Here is a 27,920-nt window from a genome sequence, read left to right on the forward strand (position 1 = left end):
AGCCGGGCAGGGCTCGGCTGCAGCGCAGCTCCAGCTCCACTGAGAGCTCCAGCTCTTACTCATCTGTGTCAGTTCCACAGTTCTGCTTTAAAAAATGTAAACATTGGAAATGGATTGCAGGGATTGAGTTCTATACATTCGTTCTTGTCAGGAGAATGACTCGTTCACAAGGTGTTGTTCCACAGAAAGCACAGCTGAGCAGCCCCAGCGCCGTCCCGGGGCCGTCTGGGGATTCTGGCAGCCCCAGGAGGGAACATTGCACCCATGTCTGACCCAGGAATGTGACAAACCCAGGGACACACACACAAACCAGGCTGTTTGCTCACTGTTTGCAGCTACAAGTAATGTGCAAAATCAAATGAACAGAGCTGGGTAAAACATCACTCCAGGTTTGCCTCTGGCACGGGGGAGGGCATCTCCCCTCCCCACAATGGGTTACACACTCAACAACAACACCTGTTACAAACAGTACAGTAACTACAACAAAATACCTGGAACTGGGCACATTTAAACTTCCTTAAACTGATTTTAACTCCTTCTGTTCTTTTGTAATTAAAAAAAAAAAAAAGAAAATTAAAATAATAAAAAAAAAGACACATTGACAACACTGGACAAGTGAACAATAAAAAAGAAAGATACATAAAGTCTCCAATTCATGGACATTTGGAACAATTTTAATAGCACATGCAGCATTCCTTGATAGTGGGTCTTTTTGCACAAACAAAAATTGCAATGAAGAAATTAAATTTATACTTTTCCTTTAAAAGGCTAGAATATATCTTTAAAAAATAATTTTTAAAACTACCAAAAGCACCTGTGCAAAGGTGGAAAAATTAGTTTGGTAACTCTGAAAGCCACAAAAGGACCCACTATCCTCTGATTTTTATTATTTTTTGCGTGTGTGTGTTTTTGTTTTGTTTTGTTTTGTTTTGAATCAGTTTAATTTTGTCGGTAATTAACTCAACCATTGCGATTCCATGCAACTAAATGTCAAATGAGGTAAAACTGCTGTGCAGTGTGTTCTTGACTCAGAAGGCAGTAGATGATCATGCTGGAAGCCACATGATCAAGGCTGCATCTCCCATCATCCCTCTGGGCACTGCTATGGGATAGTGGGTCTCTTTGAGGACTTTCAAGCCTGAGTGGGGGATGGACAACATATGATTCCTAGAAAAAGGAGGAAAACAACACATAAGCAAAACAAAACAATGAGCAAATTCAAGCTGGGGAAATGAGGCAGGCGTGGCAAGGCATGGAGCAAAAATGATGGGGAGAGGGGACGTGCTGGGGGGATGGGAACAAAACCAACCAAACACAGCGGGGACAGAAGGTCTTCAAAGAGCCCGGGGGCCCGGGGGCGGCGGGGCCCGGCAATGCTGCATGTGGGAGGGACACCAGGGACACCAGGGACACCAGGGACACTCACACTGCTGGCTGGGGTCCGTGTCCGTGGTCAGCTTCACGTAGTTGGACGGGAAGAGCCCCACGTGGCCGTTGACCTCCCCCTTCCACCAGTCGGGGTCCTCCCTGCTGAGCACGGTGATGATCTGGCCCTTGCTGAAGGCCAGCTCGTCGTCGTTCTGCGCGCTGTAGTCGTACATGCCGATCACCTGGCACACTGGGACAGGGCACAGGGGTCACCGGGGCTCAGCCACCCCCAAGGGCACCCCTGAGCCACCCTGCCCTGCCCAGAGCCCAGCAAGCCCAGCCTGGGCATCCCTGGCAGCGCTGGCCAAAGGCTCCTGGAGCTGTGGCAGCCTCGGGGCCGTGCCCATTCCCTGGGCAGCCTGGGCAGTGCCAGCACCCTCTGGGCAAGGACCTTTCCTATCTCCAGCCTGGCCCTGCCCACATGCAGAGGTCACCTCTGGGCATTGCCCATGGCTCAGGACAGCTCCACAGAACTCACAGAATTCCCAGAGTGACCAGGTTGGGAGAGACCTTCAAGGCCATCGAGTCCAGCCCAGCCCCAACCCCTCAACTGAACCCTGGCACCCAGTGCCACATCCAGGCTTTGTTAAACACACCCAGGCATGGGGACTCCACCACCTCCCCGGGCAGCCATTCCAGAACTTTCTCACCCTTGCTGGAAAAACCTTTTCCCTGCTCTCCAGCCTGGATTTCCCTTGGTGCAGCTGGAGGCTGTGTGCTCTGGGTGTGTCAGTGCTGCTGGAGAAAGAGCCCAGGGCCAGCTGAGCCCAGGCCCCTTTCAGGAGCTGTGCAGAGTGAGGAGGGCAGCCCTGAGTCTCCTTTGCTCCAGGCTGAGCACCCCCAGCTCCCTCAGGGCTTCCTCACTCACAGGGTTTGTGTTCCCAGCCCCTCTCCAGCCTCCTTGGCCCCTCTGCATGTGCTCAGGGTCCATCCAGGACCCTGCAGTGACCAGGGCCCACCCTGGGGCTCAGCTCAGCCCCCCAAACTCCAGGGGTTTAAAAATCCCAAAGAGTTTCATGGAATCCCAGCAGGGCTTGGGTTAGAAGGGACCTTAAAGCCCATGCAGAGCCACCCCTGCCATGAACAGGGACATCTTCCCCTGCCTCAGGGTGCTCCAGCCTGGCCTGCAACCCCCACCAGGACCGGTCAGTGGACAGGAAAATCTGGGACACACTGGAACTTCCACTATTGGAAGCTGCAAAATCCAAAAGAAAGCCAATGGTGATGCCTTTGTTGTCCCTGTGAGGTTTTCAGAACAAAAAAATCTTGGAAAATATAAGGGAAAATGAACAGAACTGGACAAAAGCATCCCAGGCCATCCAGGCTGCTCTGCTGGCACCCAGGACTGGTTCCAGCAGGGATCTTCTATTCCCTTGCAGTGGAACTCATCCAATCCCAGAATCCAGCTGGTCCTGCTCACTCCTGACAAAGCAGCAGGACTGTTCAGTTAAATAAATAATCCCCTCTATTTCTCTGCTGTTTTCTCTTTGCCAGGCCACAGGGCTTCTGCTTTTCCCACCACACATCAGACTTCCATTAATGAGCCTTGCTGGCAGGTTCTCCCCAGTGGATTAATCCTAAAATTTGCTTTTATTTTTGTCCTTGTACCAAGCCAGCAACTTATTTCAATTTGCCAAACAGCTTTTCTTTTTTTTAAAATTACAGTTTAATTAAGATTTTGATGTTCTGCAAAAAGTGCTAAAATTTTATTCTGTAAGATATAGCATGTGGGGAAAGCCACAGATTGTCAAACCTCAAGTAATTTCAAAAATACATCAAAAAATCTCATCCTATTTCCTTGTAAAAGGTTGTGTCTCAATGCTGAGCTGCCATTCTCAACCTGAATTCCACGGGGCTTTAGAGAGGCATTGGCTGCATCTTTGTAGCAGCCACCAGAGGGGCAGCCAGCAGCAGTGCCACAGACACAGCACCATGGGATGGGCTGGGAGGGCCCTTCCAGCCCAGCCAGGCTGGGATTCTGGGGGAATGTTCCTGTTCTGTGGCTCCTGAGTCCCAAACCCTGCACAGCAAAGGTCCCTCCCCATGGGGGCTTGTCCCACCTCAGACCAGGGGGGTCTGCAGGAGAGGAGCCCCAGGTGCAGCCCTGGATCCTCCTGAGCCTCTGCAGCTCCTGCTGCACCCAGGGCAGGGCTGGGCTGGGGATGGAGACACATCCCAGAGCTGCTGTTCCATGGACAGGGCTGGGATGGGGATGGAGACACATCCCAGAGCTGCTGTTCCATGGACAGGGCAGGGATGGGGATGGAGACACATCCCAGAGCTCCTGTTCCATGGACAGGGCTGGGCTGGGGATGGGGATGGAGACACATCCCAGAGCTGCTGTTCCATGGACAGGGCTGGGCTGGGATGGGGATGGAGACACATCCCAGAGCTCCTGCCCCATGGACAGGGCTGGGATGGGGATGGAGACACATCCCAGAGCTCCTGCCCCATGGACAGGGCTGGGATGGGCTGGTTTGGGGATGGAGGAACAACATCCCAGAGCTCCTGTCCCACAGTCAGGGCTGGGCTGGGCTGCTTTGGGGGATGCAGGAACACCCCAGAGCTCAGAATTCCCACAATCAGGGATGGGCTGCTTTGGGGGATGCAGGAACACCCCAGAGCTCAGAATTCCCACAATCAGGGATGGGCTGGGCTGGTTTAGGGGATGCAGGAACACCCCAGAGCTCCTGTCCCACAGTCAGGGATGGGCTGGGCTGCTTTGGGGGATGCAGGAACACCCCAGAGCTCAGAATTCCCACAATCAGGGTTGGGCTGGGCTGGTTTAGGGGATGCAGGAACACCCCAGAGCTCCTGTCCCACAGTCAGGGCTGGGCTGGGCTGCTTTAGGGGATGCAGGAACACCCCAGAGCTCCTGTCCCACAGTCAGGGATGGGCTGGGCTGGTTTAGGGGATGCAGGAACACCCCAGAGGCTCTGGAACTCCACACCCTCCCAGCTGAAGGCCCAGCACGGGCACAGCAGGCAGGGCAGGGCTGCCAGGGGCAGGCAGGGCTCACCTGAGGGTGCTGCAGGCCTGGGCAGCTCGGTGGGGGTGCTCTTGCTGGTGCCAGGGCTCAGCAGTTTGACGTAGTTGGCCGGGAACCAACCGATCTGGCGCTTCTTGCCACGCGCCTGCGGAGACACAACGGCTCAGGCAGGATGGACAGCACCAGAGCTGCCCAGGACTGCCCAGAATCACTGCCCAGAACTGCTCAGAACTGCCCACAGCTGCTCAGAACTGCTGCCCAGAGCTGCTCAGAGCTGCCCAGAACTGCCCAGAGCTGCTCAGCCAGGGGCTCAGAACTGCTCAGAACTGCCCAGAGCTGCCCAGAGCTGCCCAGAGCTGCTCAGCCAGGGGCTCAGAACTGCCCAGCCAGGATGGACAGGATCAGAACTGCCCAGAGCTGCTCAGAGCTGCCCAGATCTGCTCAGCAGGGCCCAGGCAGCTCCAGGGCTCAGAACTGCCCAGCCCAGAGAGGAAAGGGCTTGGGGAGGGAACTCAGCTGTTCTGGGCCACTAGCTCAATGTTATAATGTTAACATAGAATCCTGTTAGTATTTCTAATTGTTAACATAGAATCCTGTTAGTATTTCTAATTGTTAACATAGAATCTTTTTAGTATTTCTAATTAAACACTTGTTCATTATTTTACTTCCCCAGGTTGTGACAGTTGAAACAGAGATTAAGAATCCAAATTTCCTCTTTTCTTTTGCAGAAACAGATCCAAGCTTTCCAATGCCTTGTGTCAAGGAAACCTCATCCTGTTATCTCCCCAAAGCCCAAATGTTCATTGCAAATCAAATCCATAAAAATTCCTTGCAATAAGAAAGGTTCTTCCAGAACTTTGAATCCCAGCTTCTAACTCTACCTCAAGAATGATTTTAATGTTTATTCTCTTTGTGTTAGAATAAGGTTGGCATTTTGGGCAAGGAGAATTTTGCCTCTGAAAAACACTGTTAACTCTGGTGGAAAAGTCATCTAAAGGATTTACTATTCTTGAACTACTTACTTTCTTCCCTGTCTAAACCTTTACTAAAAAAGAAAACACTTGATCTAAAGCCTATTTAGGTAATTTAAGATACTTCTGAACACTGCATTAATGCTTAAATACTTAATGCTAAAAACATTTGCCTTATTTTCCCTTCACTCTGACCCCACGTGTGGAGCAGGAGAATAAAAAGAACAGTCAGGGATTGCTAACAAAATAAAACCCAATTGTGAAACCACATGTAAGACATTAAAGCACCCAAATTACATCTGAGTATTTACACAACCAAAATTGAATTGTTTCAGAGCCTCCCAGCAGCTGCTCAGTGGTAACTGTGGCAGCTCTTGCCCAGGGAAGTTTCTTTTCTGTCTTCAAATACATTTAATGGAGACTCTTTAAAGCTCAGAGTTACCAACAGCCCCAAGGTTAGTGAGAGAAAACCCCAAAGGAACCCTGGAAAAGGATTTCTCCACAAAAGATGAAAAAAATACCACCAGGAAAGGCAAAAAGGGCACAAAGAGTTAAAAAGAACTGAATTAGTCAGAGAACTGCCCTGCACAAATAAATCCATGGCACTGTTCCACCCCAAATTTCCTGCTAAAAGCCCCAAAGCAACCAGAGCCTCCTTCAGGGGGCCCAAATGGTCAAATTCTGCTCTCAGAATCACCTGGGAGGGTCCAGAGCAGCCCTGGGCCCTCCCTGCTGAGCTCCTGCTGCCCCCAGGCCAGGCCTGGCAGGGCTGGCAGCTCCTGGAAGGGTTTTTGGGTTTTTTGGGTTTTATTGGCACCTCCTGCACTGCACAGCATTGTCACATTTATTTCTCATTGACACATTCGGCATTCTGAGCTACTAAAAACCATTTTTTAAAATGGGATTTTACTAGGAAACAAAAAAAGGAACTAACTTGGAGCTCTCCTTCCCACCAACCACCTGGATTCTTCTTCCTGATGAGAATCAACTGGCCAGGAGCAAGAGTCAGCTGTTCTGGGCCTGTTGCTGTGTAAGAGGCAATAACTTGGGCAATTTCTGTTGAAGCAGAGGAGGAAAGAAAAGGTTAATCTGAAAAAAATCTGAGCACATTCTATCCAACATTATAGCAACATATAGCAACATTCTGCTGCTATAATATTGTGCCATTCTTTTCCATAAAATTGTTATAGATTTATGTATTTCCATGAATACATGTGGTAACTGGAAAATAAATGAGAGGTTCAGAGAATAAAAAAGTAATAAACCAGAGGTGCAGCAGCTCTGTGGTAGGAGATGAAAAATGTTTGAAATAGAGAATAATAATAATAATAATAATAATAATAATAATAATAATAATAATAATAATAATAATAATAGCACAGCTGTTAAAATGCAGTGCTATTATTTTTTGCCATTATTTTATTATTTCTATTTTCCAGTAAATCCATCTTTGCACTTGGCTCCCTAAGGAGAGGAGACACCAATGACAAAATATTGAAGCTGCACCCAGAGGTGCAAATCAAGGCTGGCAGAGAATTTCTCACACCTGGCCCCAACAGGAATATTTCTCCCATGCAGCAAAGAGGATTTCCCTGGAAATGTCTGTTCCCTCCCAGGCCAGGAGCTGGGAGCTGACAGTTCCAGGGAATTAGCCCAGCTGTGCTGGAGCTTCCTCTGCCCCCAGTGCTTTGGAACAGTTCTGGTCCCCACAGGCAGCCCAGCTTTGGAGCCAGTGCAGCTGCAGAACTCGGGTGCCCTCCCAGAGCCAGGCTCAGCCCTGTCCCCAGGCCAGGTGCAGGTTCAGGGGGGCACCTTTAACACAGCCAGAGTGGGCTGGGGCTGCTGAGCCTTCCTGAGGGAGCCAGGGCAGTCTCAGCCCTCAGGGATTCATTCCCAGGGCAGCTGCAGGCACAGGAACCCACAAACCCTGCAGGGCTGGGAACAAGGGAGGCTTTGGGGCAGGGAGGTGAAGGCCAGCGTGGAAAGGATCAATGACTGATGTGAGGTTTAGAATGAAAGCACCAGTAGGAACATGAAAAACGATCAGAGGAGCAACTGAGACACAAATGAGCAGCATGAGGAGCATGAGGAGCAATCCAAGGGCCCTGCAGAGAACACAGAACAGCAGAACCTCCCTCAGGAGGGACAGGGCAGCCAGGCAGGGATGGAGGGTCTGGAGTGACAAAGGGGCTTTAAACTGGACCTGGGGTCAGCACACACAGCCATGGAGTCATGGAATGGAGTCATGGGATGGTTTGGGTTGGAGGGATCCTAAATCCCACCAGTGCCACCCTGCCATGGCAGGGACACCTCCCACTGTCCCCAGTGTCCAGCCTGGCCTTGGGCACTGCCAGCCCACCCTGCCAGGGAACAATTCCTCACTCCCAGTGTCCCACCCAGCCCTGCCCCTCTCAGCAGAGCCAGTTCCCAGCCCAACTCCTCCCTGTTTGCCCTCACCCAGCCCTGACTCTGCTCCTGGCTTTTCTCTGTTTAAACCTCCCACTCCCCTGCCAGGACCTGCTGTATTTAATGACAAATTCCTCCTCCTGTCTGCTGCTAAGGAACCTGGAGAGGGGCTGGGGACAAGGGGCAATGGCTCCCACTGCTCTCTGAGCAATCCAGCAGGAAGTTCACATCCACCTCTGAGCAAGCAGATTTTCATTCTCTAGCTACATGTTATTTAGTGATTGACACACTAGAATGATTAGAGGATGAATTCTTTTATTACATTTACATTATTTATTAACTGCATTTATTCCAGTTATTTGATAATGGTTTTCATCAGTGCAAACCACTCCAAGATGACCAAGAGCATACACTCTATTTTCATGGAAAAGGTTTTGTTGCCATTGAATTGAACACTTAAGAACAGAGAGAAGGTGCTGCCACAATATTTGACTCACCAGGTTTCTTCCCTAAGCTTCCTGTTTTCCCAGCTGCTCCTGGAGCCTTGAAATGGAGAACAAGAGGCAAGTTTAGCACTCAGGTTTCTTTCTCCAGTACATGAAAATGATTTACAAAGCTTCACTCAACAAACATGTGAGTCAAAAACTCACAGGAAATTCTATTCTTACAGAAATCCTTAATATTTCAGATGGCAATAAACATCTGGGAATAAATACCAAGCATGAAGTGGATGGTTTGCTAATGCAGAGGTGCAGACTTTTAGTCCTTTTCAGGGGCTGCAGATACCAAAGGAGATCCCATTTGTAATCCCAAAGGAGATCCCATTTGCAATTCCAAAGGAGATCCCAGTTACAATCCCAAAGGAATTCCCAGTTACAATCCCAAAGGAATTCCCAGTTAGAATTCCAAAGGAGATCCCAGTTACAATCCCAAAGGAGATCCCATTTGTAATCCCAAAGGAGATCCCATCTGCAATTCCAAAGGAGATCCCAGTTACAATCCCAAAAGAGATCCCATTTTAATCCCAAAGGAGATCCCATGTGAATTCCAAGAGATCCCATGTGTAATCCTAAAGGAGATCCCATTTGCAATCCCAAAGGAGATCCCACGTGCAATTCCACAGTAGATCCCATGTGCAATTCCACAGTAGATCCCATGTGCAATTCCACAGTAGATCCCATTTGCAATCCCAAAGGAGATCCCATGTATAATCCCAAAGGAGATCCCATGTGCAATTCCACAGTAGATCCCATGTGCAATCCCAAAGGAGATCCCATGTGCAATCCCAAAGGAGATCCCATGTATAATCCCAAAGGAGATCCCATGTGCAATTCCACAGTAGATCCCACGTGCAATCCCAAAGGAGATCCCACGTGCAATTCCACAGTAGATCCCATGTGCAATTCCACAGTAGATCCCATTTGCAATCCCAAAGGAGATCCCATGTATAATCCCAAAGGAGATCCCATGTGCAATCCCAAAGGAGATCCCATGTGCAATTCCAAAGGAGATCCCATGTGCAGTTCCAAAAGAGATCCCATGTGCAATCCCAAAGGAGATCCCATGTGCAATCCCAAAGGAGATCCCATGTGCAATTCCACAGTAGATCCCATTTGTGACTGCAGATCCATGTATCTGCAGAATGGGAATTCTGTGGGGCTGAGCTGAAACAACAACAGGAGTTTCCATCCCTCCAAATTGCTGGATTGCAAATATTCCTGGGCAGCTCCCTGCACCCAGACAGGGTGAGGTGAGGGATGAACATCTGCACCCAAGGGATTGGGAAGCAAAGCCTTTGAAGAGCCACCAGAAATGCAGCAGAACCTGACATCAGTCCAGCTCCTGGCCCTAAATAATCCCTGCAGTCTCCTCCCAGGCCACTGACAGTTTTCTGTCCTGCAGAAAGAGGTCTGAGGTGGAAAACAGCAACTTTAATCTAAACTGGACTGTGGCCAGGAATGTTGGGGAGCCATAAAATCCCCTTGCCTTCAACACTTCCACCTCCCTCTACTGCACCTTCAGGACCCTCCTCACTCACAAACTTGGAGCCAACATCAAACCACCTGAAGGCCTCCTCAGAATCCTCATTCCTGTGAGGAAAAGAACAGTTTCTTCCTCCTCCACATTCTCCCTGTCAAATGAGGTTTGAAAACTTGGGGATTCTGGCAGGAATGAAACTGAGGAGTAACTGAAGAACAGCTCAGGGCTGAGAGAAAAGGGCCCCTCAAACCCCTGTGCTGGCTGTGAGCCACCTATAAAATGGATTTGCAGGTACATCTTCAGCTTGCCTGGATGTCTCAGAGCTCCTTTCCTGACACACATTATTACATTTGCACCCCACAGGCGCAGCAGATCCTCCTCTCCTCCCTCACTCCTTTGACTGTCCCCAGATCCCCAGCCTGCCCTATGAGCAGGGCCCCAGGAGAGCCCCCAGGGGCAGGAATTGTGGTGTCCTTGCAAAGCCAGGCTCAGCCCTGTCCCCAGAGCATGTGCAGGGTGAGGGGAGCAGTTCAACACCCCCACAGTGGGGCTGGGGACAGGGGGACACGGCCCTGACAGCCCCACAGAGGGGGATGGACCAGGCTGGACCAGGAACTCCTCCTGCTCTGGGAAGTGTTTCTGGCAGAGGAACACCCTCTGCCCTCCTCAGCAGAGAACACATGCTGGACCTCCAGAGAAACCTCTCCAGAACAAGAGCAGGATCTCCAGAAACCTCTCCAGAACAAGAGCTGGACCTCCAGAGAAACCTCTCCAGAACAAGAGCAGGATCTCCACAGAAACCTCTCCAGAACAAGAGCAGGAGCTCCAGAGAAACCTCTCCAGAACAAGAGCTGGACCTCCAGAGAAACCTCTCCAGAACAAGAGCAGGATCTCCAGAAACCTCTCCAGAACAAGAGCAGGATCTCCAGAAACCTCTCCAGAACAAGAGCAGGATCTCCAGAAACCTCTCCAGAACAAGAGCAGGATCTCCAGAGAAACCTCTCCAGAACAAGAGCAGGATCTCCACAGAAACCTCTCCAGAACAAGAGCAGGATCTCCAGAAACCTCTCCAGAACAAGAGCAGGACCTCCAGAGAAACCTCTCCAGAACAAGAGCAGGATCTCCAGAGCAGCCTCTCCTCCCAGGCATGCCTTGGTCACACCCATGCTGCTGGATTAGAGGCACATGGACACACCAAAGGCTGGGACATTGCCTTTACTGGGAAACAGAGAGGTGATTTTAAAATAGAAATTCCAGAACCACCTTGATCACACTGAGTCTGAATTGTCTCTGAATCCTCAGTGCAAAGCAGAAGGGACACATGGGAAAGTCCTACAGCACAAGAAATAACTGAATTCATCAATAACACATTTAGGATGGTGCCCATTTCTGGCCCACTCAGGAGAGGGAGAAGCTTTTCCTATTCCTCCAGCTGAGAGAAAACACAGCAGTGAGGACAGAGCCTGTCCCTGCACACCTGGGACACTCCCTGAGGGCACTTTGTGACAAGTGATGAAGTCTCCTGAGCCAGCAGAGCAGAACCTGCTCTGTCAATTTAACAATCCCCAGCAAGGACTTGCCAATTGTGCTCTACAAAGGACCCTCCAAACCCCAGCTTGATCCATTCAGGGACTATTTTCTGAACCCCTATGCAAATTTTATAATCAGATGTCTTGAAATTGTTGTGCTTCCAAGCCAGCCCCACAGAGGGAATTGTCAGCAGTGCCCAGAATAAACCCTCTATCCATCCCTCCCCTAAGGAACAGCCTCAGAATGGGCCATTGTTCCTCTGACGAACAAAGACTTGCCCACTTTTTTAATAAACTGAAGCTTGAAGGAACAGGGAATGGTTTATTTTAGCACCCTGAGGTGAATGGGCACAGAAGAACAAATTTAAAAAATTCTTCAGCTGTAGAAACCATTGAGATTTTGAGTCATTTCTAGAAACTCTGCCCTTGCTGCTGAAAGATCATCCCTGCTTTTCTTTGGTTCTGTCAGTAGTGCAGAACACATGAAATTATTCCTCTTCTCAGAACATTTTCCAGCCCAGGCAGCTGTCCAAGCACAGCAGCACATGTGAGTGTGAGAGAGTGAGATTCCAGAGAGGCAGGACTCTGAAATCCTCTGCAAAAACTGCCTCTGGGAGCAGGCTGGGGAGCAAAACCCAGTTCCCCACTTGGAGGCAGGTCTGTGTCCTGCAGGACCCCTGGCATGGAAAAACATCCCAGAGCAGGGCTCCACCTGCTCTGTGCTTCTTCCTCCCTCTCTCACCCAGATCTGAGCTGAAGGTGGGATTTTCACCAGCACAAAGGGCATTTGGAGCAGCTCTGGGTGAAGTGCACTGAGCTGCTGCAGCCCCAGCAGGCTGGGGTGACAGAAACCCCAAAGTGAGCTCTCTGAGCAAAGGGAACTGAACACCTGAGCTCTGCACTGGGATTTGCCAACAGGGCCCCAATCCCACCTCTCCAAGGACTGCAGTACCAAACATCACTAACCACAAGGGTTTTAATCCACAAACCCCAAACTGAGCTCTCTGAGCAAAGGGAACTGAACACCTGAGCTCTGCACTGGGATTTGCCAGCAGTGCCCCAGTCCCACCTCTCCAAGGACTGCAATACCAACCATCACTAACTGCAAGGGTTTTAATCCACAAACCCCAAAGTGAGCTCTCTGTCAAGAAGGAGACTCAGAACTGAACACCTGAGCTCTGCACAGGGATTTGCCAGCAGTGCCCCAATCCTCTAGACTGCAATACCAACCATCACTAACCACAAGGGTTTTAATCCTGGCCCAGAGGATGTTGCTGGAATTTCCTGACACTGCAGAAATTTCCTCTTGAAAGGTTTCCTGCAGCTGAATTTCACTGCAGCTTTTATCCTCTGGCTTTTCCAGCAGCAGGAATGGCTTTAAGGACTGACTCTGCCCAGGTCTGTGCTCCAGTCTTTCAGTTTTTACCACCCAAATCCCCCAAAATCCACTGATTTTTATTCATTTATCTTTAACCCCCCATTATTCAGAGATATAAACCAGAATCCTTCTCATCAAGAAATCAGTCATGTACCCAACTCTGAATCTAAACTAATTCCTACTGCGAGATAAATTATCCTCTCAAGCCATATAAATGAGAGAACATCTCTCTTTAAAATGCCTAAAAAGAAAGCAAAAAAATCCCAGAAAAAACCCCAACGAGGATGTGTTCTATGGAATTATTTCAAGATAAAAAGAGATTAAACAGAACCTCTATTATTCAGTCAAAATCTGACAAATAAATACAGTAGTTAGCAAAGTTTTGGTGCAAAATTTGTTCTTGATTGGAAGAAATTATAGGGAAAAATGTAACAGACTGAAATATTACTGGGTAGATTTGTTTTTTTTTAAAATAATGGCAGTAAGATACAGCTCAGGCATTAAAAACTTACCAGGACAATAAAACAATCTTGGCTGTCCTGATCAGTGTCTAAAAAACTGCCAAGTGCACTACTGATGTTGGCATTATTGTCATGGATGATGCCCCAAGATATTTATAAAATTAAGTTGTAAAATTAAGCCCCAAGATATTTATAAAATTAAGTTGTAAAATGCAACAAATATAGTTGTTATTGTAATTGTTTAGTATAGTTGTATATGTTGTTATATATATTGTATATATACAGTATATATATGTTTGTATATATGTTAATATATATTGTATATATTGTTTGTATATATGTTGTTATATATATTGTGTATATATTGTATATATATGTATATATGTTAATATATGTTGTATATATTGTTTGTGTATATATTGTTATATATATTGTATATATATTATATATATGTTTGTATATATGTTTGTATATGTTGTATTATTGTTTGTATATATGTTAGTATATGTTGTATATATTCTTTATATATATATTGTTATATATATTGTATATATATTGTATACATATGTTTGTATACATGTTAATATATGTTGTATATATTGTTTATATATTGTTTGTATATATGTTGTTATATATATTGTGTATATATTGTATATATATATGTTACTATATGTTGTACATATTGTTTGTACAGTTGTATTTGTGATTTTTGCAGTCTCAGACAGTAAATCTGCAAAGCATTTTCATTTCCCCTACCACGCCCTGCCCTGCAGCTAGCACTACAACCCCAAAGAAAACATTTCTCTACCTCAGAATCTTTGAGTCTCACATAATTAGATGGGAAAACTCCTGATTTATCACCCAGCGTTCCCGTCCACCAGTCACCATCTTTCTTTGTCACCAGGATCAGGTCACCTTGTTGGAAAGTGAGGTCCCCCTGCTCCGAGCTCTCGTAGGTGTACATGGCAATGTACTCTGCAAAAAGGAAATGCAGCATCAGTAAATAAATATACAGCACCAATAGAGAAATATAAAATGGAAAACTCCTGAGAAACCCCCAGGGATCCCCTGCCAAACTGCAGTCATGTCAGGGCTAGGCAGAAGGAAAAAATATTCTTTATTGCTCATAGAAACATCAATATTTAATGAATAAAATTGTATTTATCAGAACTGAATAGGATCTATCAAAAGGCTGCCTCAGGGGTTTGTATATAATTTACCATTTTAATTTTATGTACATATATATATATATTGCTATGTACATATTTAATGTACATTTTAATCATTTAAATGTACATAAATCATTCCCTTAGATATTAAACATGTTTCCCAGTGCTTTCTGGGCTGTGCTGATGAGTGGGATTTTCAGAGCTTGGGATGCAAAGTGCACACCCCTTATAAATCACCTTCTGCACATGAGCTTTTCTTCAACCTCCTCCACAGAAGATGTTAAATCCCTGCTCTATTGGTTCCCAAAACCACAGCTTTTTTGAAGTGTTTAAACTAAAGCTGTGTTCATTTTTAATACAAACACAACACCTGAGATATCCCACCTGGCACAAGACTCTGCATGCCCATAATTCCCTCTCCTCAAACACCAGGAAAACCAGAACAAGGTGATCTTTAATTCAAGCCCCTTCCAACCCAAACCAGCTGGGATTCTATGGAATAATCACTGAGCAGAGCAGCTGGACTTGGAAATAACTGATTATTTCCCTTTTCTCTGCTGCCCCCTCCTTTTAGTTTCTGTGGTGCTCAGGCCAGACACAAATTCAATGTAAATGTCCCCAAAAGTGTACCTGGAATTGCAGTTAGGACCTCCAGGGGTGCAGCAGGGACCACACACCAATGTTCACCTGTAACCTGCATTTAATTCATTGATCTCCTCTGCCTGTGATTTAATGAACCTGCAGCTGCCTCTGCACTGCAGGGGATTAAGGCAGCTCAGGTGGGGACATTCCCCTCCAGCTGAAGGGTGGCAGCAGCCAGGAATTCCCCTTCTAAAACCCTTCAGAAAAGTATCTGTGAATTCTGAGTCTGTGCCCAGGCTCCAGCTTTGAAATGGAGCTGCCCAGAAGGATCCCAGGATTCCCTAAGTGATGTCACTGCCTTCATTAGGAGCTCTAATGAAACACTGGCAATGAGCTTTGGGGGAAATTAAAATATTTAACAATTCCTGACACCATGGACAGATGTGCTTTTTTGGCCCTCTGGGAAAACCCATTCTAGATCAGAAAATGTTACCAAAATAATGGCAAAAAAATAGAAATATTGGAAGAAGTACAAACTACAAAATATATTTTCATATCTTTTGTAGTTTGTACTTTCCCCAATATTTCTATTACATATTTTCATATCTTTTGCAGTTTGTACTTTTTTCACTATTTCTATTGGATATTTTCATCTTTTGTAGTTTGTACTTTCCCCAATATTTCTATTGGATATTTTAGTATTTTTTGTAGTTTGCACTTCTTCCAATATTTCTATTGGATATTTTCATATCTTTTGTAGTTTGTACTTTTCCCAATATTTCTATTGGTTATTTTAATATCGTTTGCAGTTTGTACTTTTCCCAATATTTCTATTGGTTATTTTCATATCATTTGTAGTTGGTAATTTTCCCAATATTTCTATTGCATATTTTCATATCTTTTGTGATATGTGAAATTATTCCTTCTCGATACACAACACACATAAACTGTTACTCTAATAATAATAATAATAATAATAATAATAATTCTTAATTATTCCAGAAGCAAACTGATCAGTGTTTGGATTTTAACAGCACTTGAAGAGCCCAATCTGGCTCCTGATTTTGGCAAAGAAAGCAGAGTTCTTGTGTTCAATGCAGAGCAAGAGCTGCCAGGGCAGCCAGGACTCACCTTCCCCTGACCCTGCTGCCTTGGCTGCTGGGGATGCTACTCTTTTCAGACTAGCAGGACTTTCTGAGGAACCAGAATCCATGCTTTAGAAGAAAATAATGGTTATTTAAGAAATTCAATCTCTTCAGAAAAATTATTATTATACTTCAAATATAAAATGCACCCGCACCCCCAAGCAACTCCCTGGGTTTTAAAAGAAGAGACAGTGCAAAATAAATGTGCAAAATAAAGCTTTGAATCCAGTGCTCTGCCATGCTCACACTTAAACAACTGCCTTAAATACAGAACTTTTTTTCCTCTTTTTCCTCAGGAAAAAAATGATCTAAAATCATTCTCATTTGTATTCCTAATGCTAATGCTGCCTTTACAATACAAAAAAAAGAGATTTTAAACGTTTAATCCTCCAAGAATAATGAGAAGTGATTTAGATTTGAGGAATAGCTTTAATTTTGGGCAGAGAGGAGCTGTGACTTATACAGCTGCACTTCAGAAAGTCCAATACACTCATTTTTCAGTTGCAAGTCACATAAAATGAAGAAGGTTAATTATCTTTTGTTGGTGAGGCAAGACCCAAAGAGAACTGAGGTCAGTTTTCTTATTCTTACTTTCCTATTATTCTTATTGAGGTCAGTTTTCTTATTTCTTAAATTCTTATTTTCTTATCTTATTATTAAAATTAGTCTTAATTTCCTTATCTTATTATTATTATTTCTTAAATTCTCAATTACAAAATTGAAAATTTCTTAAGTTTTCAGGATTGGAAGTCAAAACCCTCCAGATAAAACCAGAGTCCCTTTTACAGGGTAAAACTCTAAAATTCAAGTGTGCATCTCTTCCAATTTCCTTCTACCCCAGCACAGAAGTGAAGGACAGGAGAAGCAAACAAAATACCTTGTGGATTTCCTAATGGGGCCTGAGATGAGCTTGACATAGGATTTGGGGAACCAGCCCTTGTGGCCCTGCACCTCCCCAAACCACCACATGTCCTGCTGCTCCAGCACGGTGATCACGTCGTTCTTGTTGAAGTTCAGGTGGTTGTCCTTCTTTGCTCTCCAGGGATACAGAGCCTGGGCCTGAAGCCCCTCCACTTTTTCACCCTTCAGAAAGGAAACCAGGAGTCAGTCATGCTCCCCCTTCAGCAAGAAAGCTGCTTAGGGAATGATATCCTCAGCTGCTTAGACAGCAACAGATCTCTCAGCTAAAGCATCAGTTAAACTTGCAAAGTAATTCCAGAAATGGTTACAGCCCTCCTGCATTTCTGTCTGTCAACACATCATCAATGCAATGCAAGATTAAATTAATTACTTTGATTTAAGACACACATGCAATAAACCCTTGTGAAGCTGCCTTGGCAGGACTTCTAGGCCATTTTATGGAAAATGATGCTTTGCTGCACTTTATTCATGGCACATTGCAATTTCTTTTTGTTCTGAGGTAGATATTCAGCACTTCCCAGAACACAGGAGCTCCCAGGAACAGTTTGTTGTTCCACTGAGGAAAAGGAGATGCCTGAAGAGAGGGACAGAAATCAGCTGGGAAGCTTTGCCATTGCTATTCCACTTAACCCCCTTGGGAGTGAGGCTGTCATGGGAGTGAAGAAAGCCCCAAGGAACTGACTCAAAACCTGGACCACCAAAATCCAAAAAAGCCATCCCAGACCAGCAAACCAGAAACTGTTCTGTGTTAAATCCTGCCCCACATGTTGCCCCAGAGATCCATAGAATGGCCTGGATTGGGAGGGACCTCAGAGCCCACCCAGAGCCACCCCTGCCATGGCAGGGACACCTCCCACTGTCCCAGGTGCTCCAGCCCCAGTGTCCAACCTGGCCTTGGGCACTGCCAGGGATGCAGGGGCAGCCCCAGCTGCTCTGGGCACCCTGTGCCAGGGCCTGCCCACCCTGCCAGGGAACAATTCCTCATTGCCAAGATCCCATCCAGCCCTGCCCTCTGGCACTGGCAGCCATTCCCTGGGTGCTGTCCCTGCATGCCCTGGAAATTGTCTCTCTCCAGCTTTCCTGGGGCTCCTGCAGGCCCTGCAAGGCCACCCTGAGCTCAGCCCAAAGCTTCTCCTGTGCAGGTGAACAATCCCAGCTGTGCCAGCCTTTCCTCCCAGCAGAGCTGCTCCATCCCTCTGCTCATCCTGGAGCCTCCTCTGGGCTCTCTGCAGCAGCTCCAGCTCCTCCCTGGGCTGGGGCAGCTCTGCAGGTGGGACAATCCCTGCCACCCCTCCTGGAGGTGCTCACTATGTCCTGTCAGGTGAGTACTTCAATGCACAGGCAAGGATCCCCCTTTGCTCTCCAAGCCTTTTGTAGTTTGTACGTTTCCCAATATTTCCACTGGATATTTTAATATCTTTTGTAGTTTGTGCTTTTTTCAATATTTCTATGGGATATTTTAATATCTTTTGTAGTTTGTACTTTTCCTAATATTGCTATTGGATATTTTAATATCTTTTGCAATTTGTGCTTTTCCCAATATTTCTATTGGATATTTTCACATCTTTTGCAGTTTGTGCTTTTTTCAATATTTCTATTGGATATTTTAATATCTTTTGCAGTTTGTGCTTTTTTCAATATTTCTATTGGATATTTTAATATCTTTTGCAGTTTGTGCTTTTTTCAATATTTCTATTGGATATTTTAATATCTTTTGTAATTTGTGCTTTTTTCAATATTTCTATTGGATATTTTCATATCTTTTGTAGTTTGTAGTTTTTTCAATATTTCTATTGGATATTTTCATATCTTTTGTGACATGTGAAATTACTCCTTCTTGACACACAACACTAATAATAATGTTACTCTAATAATAATAATAATAATAATAATTCTCCATTATTCCAGATGCAAACTGGTTAGCAGTTGGACTTGAACCCCACTTGCAGAGCACCGTGTGCCTGTGCTGCGAGCAGGGGCGAGGCCAGGAGCTCACCTGGCCCAGCACAGGGGACGGGGAGGAGCCGGTGACAGTGGCAGGGGTGAAGGCCGAGCGCTGCCGCAGCTGCCCCGCGCTGGGCACGGTCAGCGAGGGCTGAGCTGCCCAGGCATCCCAGTTATCACTCTCTGCCTTCTCACTGCTGTTTGATGGCCAGCTGGAAAGAAAAAGAAAAGAATGATGTGATTCCTACTGGTTTGAACAGTAGGAACAAAAAAATTCACACAGAACAAATATTTCAACGCTCTACATGAATTTCTTTTCTGTGATATCCAGCACCTTAACTCCAGGTGCAACTGAACACTGGTTAGCCAAAACTTCACTTTCAAAGGCAACCCCCACACAGGTTTTTATCTCAATTCTTAGCTGTGTCCCTACAAACAGAAGTTCAAGCAGTGCAGGCTGCATTATGCACAGTGGAAAGAGAAATAAAAATAATTAATAATTCTTTCCAAAACTGGTTTGAAATCTTCCTCCTGCATATCACTGACCTCTCACATCCCTTTCCTTTAGACACAGGATCATGGAATGGTTTGAGTTTGGACCCCAGAGCCCACCCAGTGCCACCCCTGCCATGGCAGGGACACCTCCCACTGTCCCAGGTGCTCCCAGCCCCAGTGCCCAGCCTGGCCTTGGGCACTGCCAGGGATGCAGGGGCAGCCCCAGCTGTGTCAGGAGTGCCAGGGCCTCCCATTGAGATATCAGTTTGTAAATATGGATTTCATGGTCAAAGGAGAAGGAATTGCAGTTGATAAAAGTGCCCAATGTATTAAGACACCCAGGGATGGGCACATGTTCCAATTCCATCAGTTTTACTAATGGAGTGACCAGGAATTAAATCACCTTTCATGTCATCTCTGCCATTTGCATATTGTACATAACAATATGTATATATGTGCATATATGTGTGTGTATATAACAATATATTGTACATAACAATATGTATATAACAATATATTGTACATAACGATATGTATATATGTATATATATATGTGTGTGCATATAACAATATATTGTACATAACAATATGTGTATATATATATATATATATATATATATATATATATGTATATAACAATATGTATATAACAATATATTGTACATGACAATAAGCAGGTTGGAAACTTGAAAACCTTCAATGAGGCTTGGTGGAAACTAAAGTAGGAGAAAGGGATTTAGGAGGTGGCAGCATCTGAAGGGGCCCCAGGAGAGCTGGACAGGGACTGTTCATTAGGGAGAGCAGTGGCAGGGCAAGGGAGAATGGGTTCCCACTGACATTTCAGTGGGAGATGAGGAGGGAATTGTTCCCTGGCAGGGTGGGCAGGCCCTGGCACAGGGTGCCCAGAGCAGCTGGGGCTGCCCCTGCATCCCTGGCAGTGCCCAAGGCCAGGTTGGACACTGGGGATGGGAGCACCTGGGACAGTGGGAGGGGTCCCTGCCATGGCAGGGGTGGCACTGGGTGGGCTCTGGGGTCCCTCCCAACCCAGAGCATGCCTGGATTCTGTGATTCCAAGGGAAGTGAACCCCTGGGGATTTCCCCCATGCCCACACCCTCACATGGGGATGCCTCCTGCCCGTGCTGTGCCAGGCAGGGGTGATGGGAGCAGCCCCAAGGCCACAGGGCTGCAGCCTGCCCTGACTCCCACAGGAAGCACCCTGCACTCCCCAGAAGTGTTTCTAGTTTGCACCCTGGCTCTGTGCTCAGTGCCAGCTCCCAAGGACCCCGGGCACTGAGGGCTGAGCCCCCAGACCTACGTGGAGCTGAAGTCTGCCCAGTTGTTGGCTGCTGCAGGAGCCTCTGCAGGGGCAGGAGCTCCCAGGGAGGTGGAGCTTTCCTGCACAGACACTTTGGGAGCAGCAGAGGGCTCGGCCACAGCCACGGGCTTGGCAGAGGCTGGAACTTCACTGTCTGGGATCTTCTCTGCATAGTTTGCAGGGAACCATCCAGTCTTCCCCTTCAGTTCTCCACCAAGCCACCCTGGCTCTCCAGTCTGGCTTTCATCCACCTGCAGACACAGGAAGTCAGAGAGTTAACAAACATATCCTGCAAATGGGAATTGTACTGAAAACAACCCAGATCTCTGCAGCAATGAACTTCTTGCAATGCAAGAGGGCTTGACACTTTTTTTCCCCTTTTCTTTCCATATTGAAATCACTGAATCATGGAATGGTTGGGGTCAGGTCAAACCTGTCCTGCTCCACCCCTGCCATGGCAGGGACACCTTCCCCTGTCCCAGGCTGCTCCCAGCCCCAGTGTCCAGCCTGGCCTTGGGCACTGCCAGGGATCCAGCCCCTGCCCACCCTGCCAGGGAACAATTCCTCATTGCCAAGATCCCACCCAGCCCTGCCCTCTGGCACTGGCAGCCATTCCCTGGGTGCTGTCCCTGCATCCCCTGGAAATTGTCTCTCTCCTGCTTTCCTGGGGCTCCTGCAGGCCCTGCAAGGCCACCCTGAGCTCAGCCCAAAGCTTCTCCTGTGCAGGTGAACAATCCCAGCTGTGCCAGCCTTTCCTCCCAGCAGAGCTGCTCCATCCCTCTGCCCATCCTGGAGCCTCCTCTGGGCTCTCTGCAGCAGCTCCAGCTCCTCCCTGGGCTGGGCCCAGGCCTGGGGCAGCTCTGCAGGTGGGAAATCACCTGAGGACAGGGGCACAATCCCAATCCCAATCCCAATTCCTTTCCTGACCCCAGCTTGGGGCTCAACCCAGAGCAGGGAAGGATCCCCGGGCTCCTCAGAGGAGCTGCTGCCAAATTCTTTTGCCTCGGGCCATTTGCTGACTCTGTGCCTCCCACTGGAATTTGCATCCTCCTCCTTCCCCCTCCCGGTGCAAACCCATCCCTCATTCCTGCAGGATTTGGGTCCCCTCCTCTCTCAGCCCCTGGCAATCCCAGCACTGCAGGCACTTTGTGCTTCACTGGGTCCGTGTGCTTTTCCTGCAGTGCAGAGCAAAACTTCCACTGCAGCAGAGAGGGGAGAGCAGCAGGCTGGGAAAGGGGAGGGCACAGCCGAGGGTGGGCCTGGAAAAAAGGGATAAAGCACCAAGGGGCTGAATAACCCACACAGGGATCAGTCAGAGCTGAATAACCCACACAGGGATCAGTCACAGCCAGCTGGGCTGAATAACCCACACAGGGATCAGTCAGAGCTGAATAACCCACACAGGGATCAGTCACAGCCCAGCTGGGCTGAATAACCCACACAGGGATCAGTCACAGCCCAGCTGAATAACCCACACAGGGATCAGTCACAGCCCAGCTGAATAACCCACACAGGGATCAGTCAGAGCTGAATAACCCACACAGGGATCAGTCACAGCCAGCTGGGCTGAATAACCCACACAGGGACCATCACCCCAAATGAATAACCCACACAGGGATCATCACCCCAAATGAATAACCCACACAGGGATCATCACCCCAAATGAATAACCCACACAGGGATCAGTCACACCCAGCTGGGCTGAATAACCCACACAGGGATCAGTCAGAGCTGAATAACCCACACAGGGATCAGTCACATCCCAGGGTGAATAACCCACACAGGGATCAGTCACATCCCAGGGTGAATAACCCACACAGGGATCAGTCACAGCCCAGTGTGAATAACCCACACAGGGATCAGTCACAGCCCAGCTGAATAACCCACACAGGGATCAGTCACAGCCCAGCTGGGCTGAATAACCCACACAGGGATCAGTCACACCCAGCTGGGCTGAATAACCCACACAGGGATCAGTCACAGCCCAGTGTGAATAACCCACACAGGGATCAGTCACACCCAGCTGGGCTGAATAACCCACACAGGGATCAGTCACAGCCCAGTGTGAATAACCCACAGAGGGATCAGTCACAGCCCAGTGTGAATAACCCACACAGGGATCAGTCACAGCCAGCTGGGCTGAATAATTCACACAGGGATCAGTCACAGCCCAGCTGGGCTGAATAACCCACACAGGGACCATCACCCCAAATGAATAACCCACACAGGGATCATCACCCCAAATGAATAACCCACACTGGGACCATCACCCCAAATGAATAACCCACACAGGGACCATCACCCCAAATGAATAACCCACACTGGGACCATCACCCCAAATGAATAACCCACCCAGGTATCAGTCACAGCCCAGCTGGGCTGAATAACCCACACAGGGATCAGTCACACCCAGCTGGGCTGAATAACCCACACAGGGATCAGTCACAGCCCAGTGTGAATAACCCACAGAGGGATCAGTCACAGCCCAGTGTGAATAACCCACACAGGGATCAGTCACAGCCAGCTGGGCTGAATAACTCACACAGGGATCAGTCACAGCCCAGCTGGGCTGAATAACCCACACAGGGACCATCACCCCAAATGAATAACCCACACAGGGATCATCACCCCAAATGAATAACCCACACTGGGACCATCACCCCAAATGAATAACCCACACTGGGACCATCACCCCAAATGAATAACCCACCCAGGTATCAGTCACAGCCCAGCTGGGCTGAATAACCCACACAGGGATCAGTCACAGCCCAGCTGGGCTGAATAACCCACACAGGGATCAGTCACACCCAGCTGAATAACCCACACAGGGATCAGTCACACCCAGCTGAATAACCCATACAGGGATCAGTCACAGCCCAGCTGGGCTGAATAACCCACACAGGGATCATCACCCAAATGAATAACCCACACAGGGACCATCACCCCAAATGAATAACCCACACTGGGACCATCACCCCAAATGAATAACCCACACTGGGACCATCACCCCAAATGAATAACCCACACAGGGCCCATCACCCCAAATGAATAACCCACACTGGGACCATCACCCCAAATGAATAACCCACACAGGGCCCATCACCCCAAATGAATAACCCACACTGGGACCATCACCCCAGGCCGGGCAGGAGCTGCACTCCCCCCCCAGAGGGAACAAACAGCACTGCAAAGGCAAATCTGGGCTGTGGAGATGCTCTAAAAGAGCATTTTGGGGGTGAGGCACAGGCTTCCAGAAACCACTGGGATTCTTCAGGCACAAGGACACAAACCAACCCTAAGGTTTCAGAGCCATGCAGTTAATGGCTCCTCAGGAGAGGATCTGAAGCTGCAGTAGTTCTGAAACTGCCTGTGAGGACACAGATCTCTGTTCTCTATGAAGTTCTCTATGCACACTCATGAAAAGGCACTTTGAAGGCTAATTCAAACTTCATAACTCATATCAGCTCTGGTTTCTTCTCCATCTAAAATACAAATCACATCTGGTTTTGCAGTACTGTACTGAAATTTTAAATAAATTCCTTTGAATCTTTTTTAACCTATTTTGTTTCAATTTCCTTTAATTTTTATACTTCCCACCCACAAGTCCCACAACAATCCCAGATTATTTTTTCCAAAATACAACCAGACTTTAAATGCACACCTGAATAGTGAATTACAGTGTGTGGGAGGTTGTTTTTATTTATTCAACTGTACTTCAGAGCCACAGCTGACAACTACTTAATTCTGTGGATCACAAACAAGATTGAATCCAACTCCAACAATCAACAACTAAGAAAACCGATGAGAAACTGTCATTAGAATTCATGGCAGATTTTTCAGGGAAGAATATCTGTTCCCACACAAAAGCTTGGTTGAGCTATAGCCAGGGTTAACATCAATCTCAACTTACAGTGGAAGAAATTTAAAGTACATTGAAAGGATAAAGTAATTGAAAGGATAAGAGAATTAAGAAGCCAGAATAATTGTGGAATCCATGGCACCAGATCCAGGGTGCCACAGGCTTTTCCCAGCAGCAGGGCAGAGCAGAGCCCTCCCCAGACTGGCAAAGCCTTTTCCTTCCTGCAGAAATCCTCCTCCTCCTCCTCCTCCTCCTCCTCCTCCCTCTCCCTGGTGCCCTCAGCCAGGGCTCAGGGCTGGGGTTTATCCCCTTGGAAAGATCATTCCCAGGCTCTGGAAAAGGCCCAGCTCCCGTGACAGAATGAGATCTGCAACCCCATTCCAGGCTGGGATTCCAGGCAAGACAAGATCCCAGCCAGGATCAGATCCCAGCCCAGGAATCCCAGCCCAGGAATCCCATCCCAGGAATTCCAACCCAGGAATTCCAGCCCAAGAATCCCAGCCCAGGAATCCCAGCCCAGGAATTCCAGCCCAGGAATTCCAACTCGGGAATCCTAGTCCAGGATCCCTGCAATGATCCCAGCCCAGGTATTCCAACCCAGGAATCCCAGCCCAGGAATCCCAGCCCAGGTATTCCAACCCAGGAATCCCAGCCCAGGAATTCCAACCCAGAAATCCTAGCCCAGGAATCCCATCCCAGGAATTCCAACCCAGGAATCCCAGCCCAGGAATCCCAGCCCAGGATCCCCAGCCCAGGAATCCCAACCCAGGATCTCAGCCCAGGTATTCCAGCCCAGGTATTCCAGCCCAGGAATCCCAGCCCAGGGTCAGACCCCAGCCCAGGATCAGATCCCAGCCCAGGATCAGATCCCAGCCCAGGATCAGATCCCAGCCCAGCCCTGGGATCCAGCCCTGGGCTCTGGTGGCACCTCGTGCCTGCTCCCAAATGGGTCAGGCTTTGAGTTCCAGGGTGGGAAAGCTCCATTTGTGTGAGGACAGTTATCCAAGGAGCAGGGATGTGGTGGCACAGCTGGAGTGCAGCTGCACTGATGCCAGCAGGCAGCCTCCCCTCCACCCTGAGCTGCAAATTGCTGCTTTCCAGGGAAAGGTACCACGGGCGCCTTTGGAAGCACAGGACAAGCACAGGGGGGCTGAGGAGGAGCCAAACGCAGCATCAAAAGCCAACCCTGCTCCAGGGTGTCTGAAGTACCTGAGGAGCTCCAAGGCATGGTTAGAGCACAGCTCAGCCCTGAGCACTGCCAGGGCAGCCCTTTAACCCTCCCTGCAGGGCAGCAGAGCCCCCAGGAACCTGCTGGGATCCTGGCCAACATCACCTCAATAAAGGCAACGGAGAGGAGTGACCCTGCAGGGGCTGAAGGGGTTAACACTGAGTCCATAAGCAACCAGACTGAGATGGTCTCAGAGTCTCTATTGAAAATATGTATAGTGCTCCTTAGAATCACAGATTCTGGGGGAAAATCTTATTTCCATGCAAATCTCTCTTTTAAAATTATTTCAGTGCTCTTTAGAATTGTGTATTTTGGGAAAAAATGATATTTCCCTGCAAATCTCTCTTTTAAAATTATTTCAGTGCTCTTTAGAATTGTGTATTTTGGGTGAAAATGTTATTTCTCAGCAAATCTCTCTTTAAAAACTATTTCAGTGTAGAATTGTGTATTTTGGGAAAAATGATATTTCCCTGCAAATCTCTCATTTAAAATTATTTCAGGGCTCCTTAGAATTCTGTATTTTGGGAAAAATGTTATTTCCCTGCAAATCTCTATTCAGAAATTATTTCAATGCTCCTTAGAATCACACATTTGAGGGAAAATGTTATTTTCCCTGCAAGAACAGGGATAAATATGTGCAGAACTGCACAGAACCACATGTTTTGAGGAAAAATGTTATTTTCTCTGCAAATCTCTATATAAAAATGTACAAAATGCTTCCTTAAATCACAACTTTTGGGAAAATTGTTATTTTCCCAGCAGGTCTGCCTAACAGTGATCACTGTTGCCCAGAGAATGACCTGTAAATCCAGGCCAGCCCCTATTTCCCAGGAAAACCAGGCATCCTGGCATTTCCCAACAGCCTCCAGAGTCTCCTCTCCAACACCATTTCCTGCAGCTTTCCAGCCTGTGGTATCCTCATCAGAGTCCCCAGCAGGGACAGGATTCACTTTGGATTTTCCAGGAACACATTCCAAGGCCACAAACACCCAATAAGTAAAAAGCCAAACCAACCCCAAAAGGTTCCATATCCCAGAACAGTTGTTGTTTTTCTTTTTAAATAATGATAATTACAATTTAGAGGACTCTACAAAGTGTATTTTTTCCAAAATCCAAACTCCAAATGTAAAAGCTCTTAAAATCAATTTTGTTGGGTAGGACACTGTAGGGAATACACTTCCCCCAGTGAACAACATTTAAGAATTCCCCCAGGAATTTTCATTCTGCATGTTAAGAACATACTAATGATTAATTAGTATTAATATCCACTTAATCCCTGCAGCCATTAACCACGGAATTAAAACTTAGAGAGCCAAAAGCAAACCTTGCTTCAGAGTTTGACACAATCCACTGACACATCCCTGAAAAATCTGAAATTATTCTCTACCAACACACCTGCAACCAGATTTTTGGGATTTGCAGTTTTCTCTCTTGCCACAGAAAACTGAAGGCAGCCCTGGCAGAAGCTGAAGGCTGATATTTCCCAAGGAATATCCCAATCCCTGCTTACCATGACAATGTCTCCAGGCTGGATGGTGATCTCGTCGTGGCTTCTGGATTCAAAAGGATACAGAGCTCTATAATACACTATTTTTACATCCTCCTGAGCAGAAATGGTTAGAGGAGCTTTCTCTGAGCAAAGGAAACACACAGATACAGAGAGAAGAAATCAAACCACCTGATTTTTAAACACTTGGAAAATGGGGTGGAAATGGAGACAAGAGTCACCAAACCTGCAGGGTCTGCAGAACAACCTTACCCCCTTTTTACACAAGGGAAACATAAAAATTGATTATTTAAATACAATTATTTATTATTTTCTCCTCTAAAAACCAAGGGAAATCTTAGAAACACAGAATGGCCTGGGTTGGGAGGGACCTCAGAGCCCACCCAGTGCCACCCCTGCCATGGCAGGGACACCTCCCACTGTCCCAGGTGCTCCCAGCCCCAGGGTCCAGCCTGGCCTTGGGCACTGCCAGGAACTCTGAGTCCACGGCTGCTCTGGGCAGAATTTAGTTATAAAAGTGATGCAATCCTTTGGACAAATATTTAGAGCACTTTTACATTCCCAAACAGTTCTTGTGTGTATCCAAGCCACCTAAGAGGGAAGCAGGATTCC

At 47.3% G+C, this 27,920-nt stretch overlaps 1 protein-coding gene across 4 annotated transcripts in view; it reads right to left on the reverse strand.

Annotated features, from left to right (window-relative positions):
• The window catches only part of ITSN1 (intersectin 1), a 117,800-nt gene that overhangs the window by 20,756 nt on the left and 69,124 nt on the right, over window positions 1-27,920 (reverse strand). For 3 of the 4 annotated variants that reach the window (XM_077192746.1, XM_077192741.1, XM_077192732.1), the window contains 10 exons: window positions 27,312-27,433; window positions 20,715-20,965; window positions 18,956-19,115; window positions 16,916-17,121; window positions 16,025-16,107; window positions 13,951-14,117; window positions 8,292-8,337; window positions 6,323-6,444; window positions 4,448-4,562; window positions 1,427-1,618 (listed from right to left, as the gene is read on the reverse strand). In XM_077192746.1, coding sequence (XP_077048861.1) covers window positions 1,427-1,618; window positions 4,448-4,562; window positions 6,323-6,444; window positions 8,292-8,337; window positions 13,951-14,117; window positions 16,025-16,107; window positions 16,916-17,121; window positions 18,956-19,115; window positions 20,715-20,965; window positions 27,312-27,433 — 1,464 coding nt within the window. Of the gene's footprint in view, window positions 1-652; window positions 1,168-1,426; window positions 1,619-4,447; window positions 4,563-6,322; window positions 6,445-8,291; window positions 8,338-13,950; window positions 14,118-16,024; window positions 16,108-16,915; window positions 17,122-18,955; window positions 19,116-20,714; window positions 20,966-27,311; window positions 27,434-27,920 lie in introns of those variants that run through there. The other variant, XM_077192751.1, reaches the window with a different exon arrangement.

Source organism: Agelaius phoeniceus, chromosome 2 (genome assembly GCF_051311805.1).
Source record: "Agelaius phoeniceus isolate bAgePho1 chromosome 2, bAgePho1.hap1, whole genome shotgun sequence".
In the NCBI taxonomy this organism is placed as follows: domain Eukaryota; kingdom Metazoa; phylum Chordata; class Aves; order Passeriformes; family Icteridae; genus Agelaius; species Agelaius phoeniceus.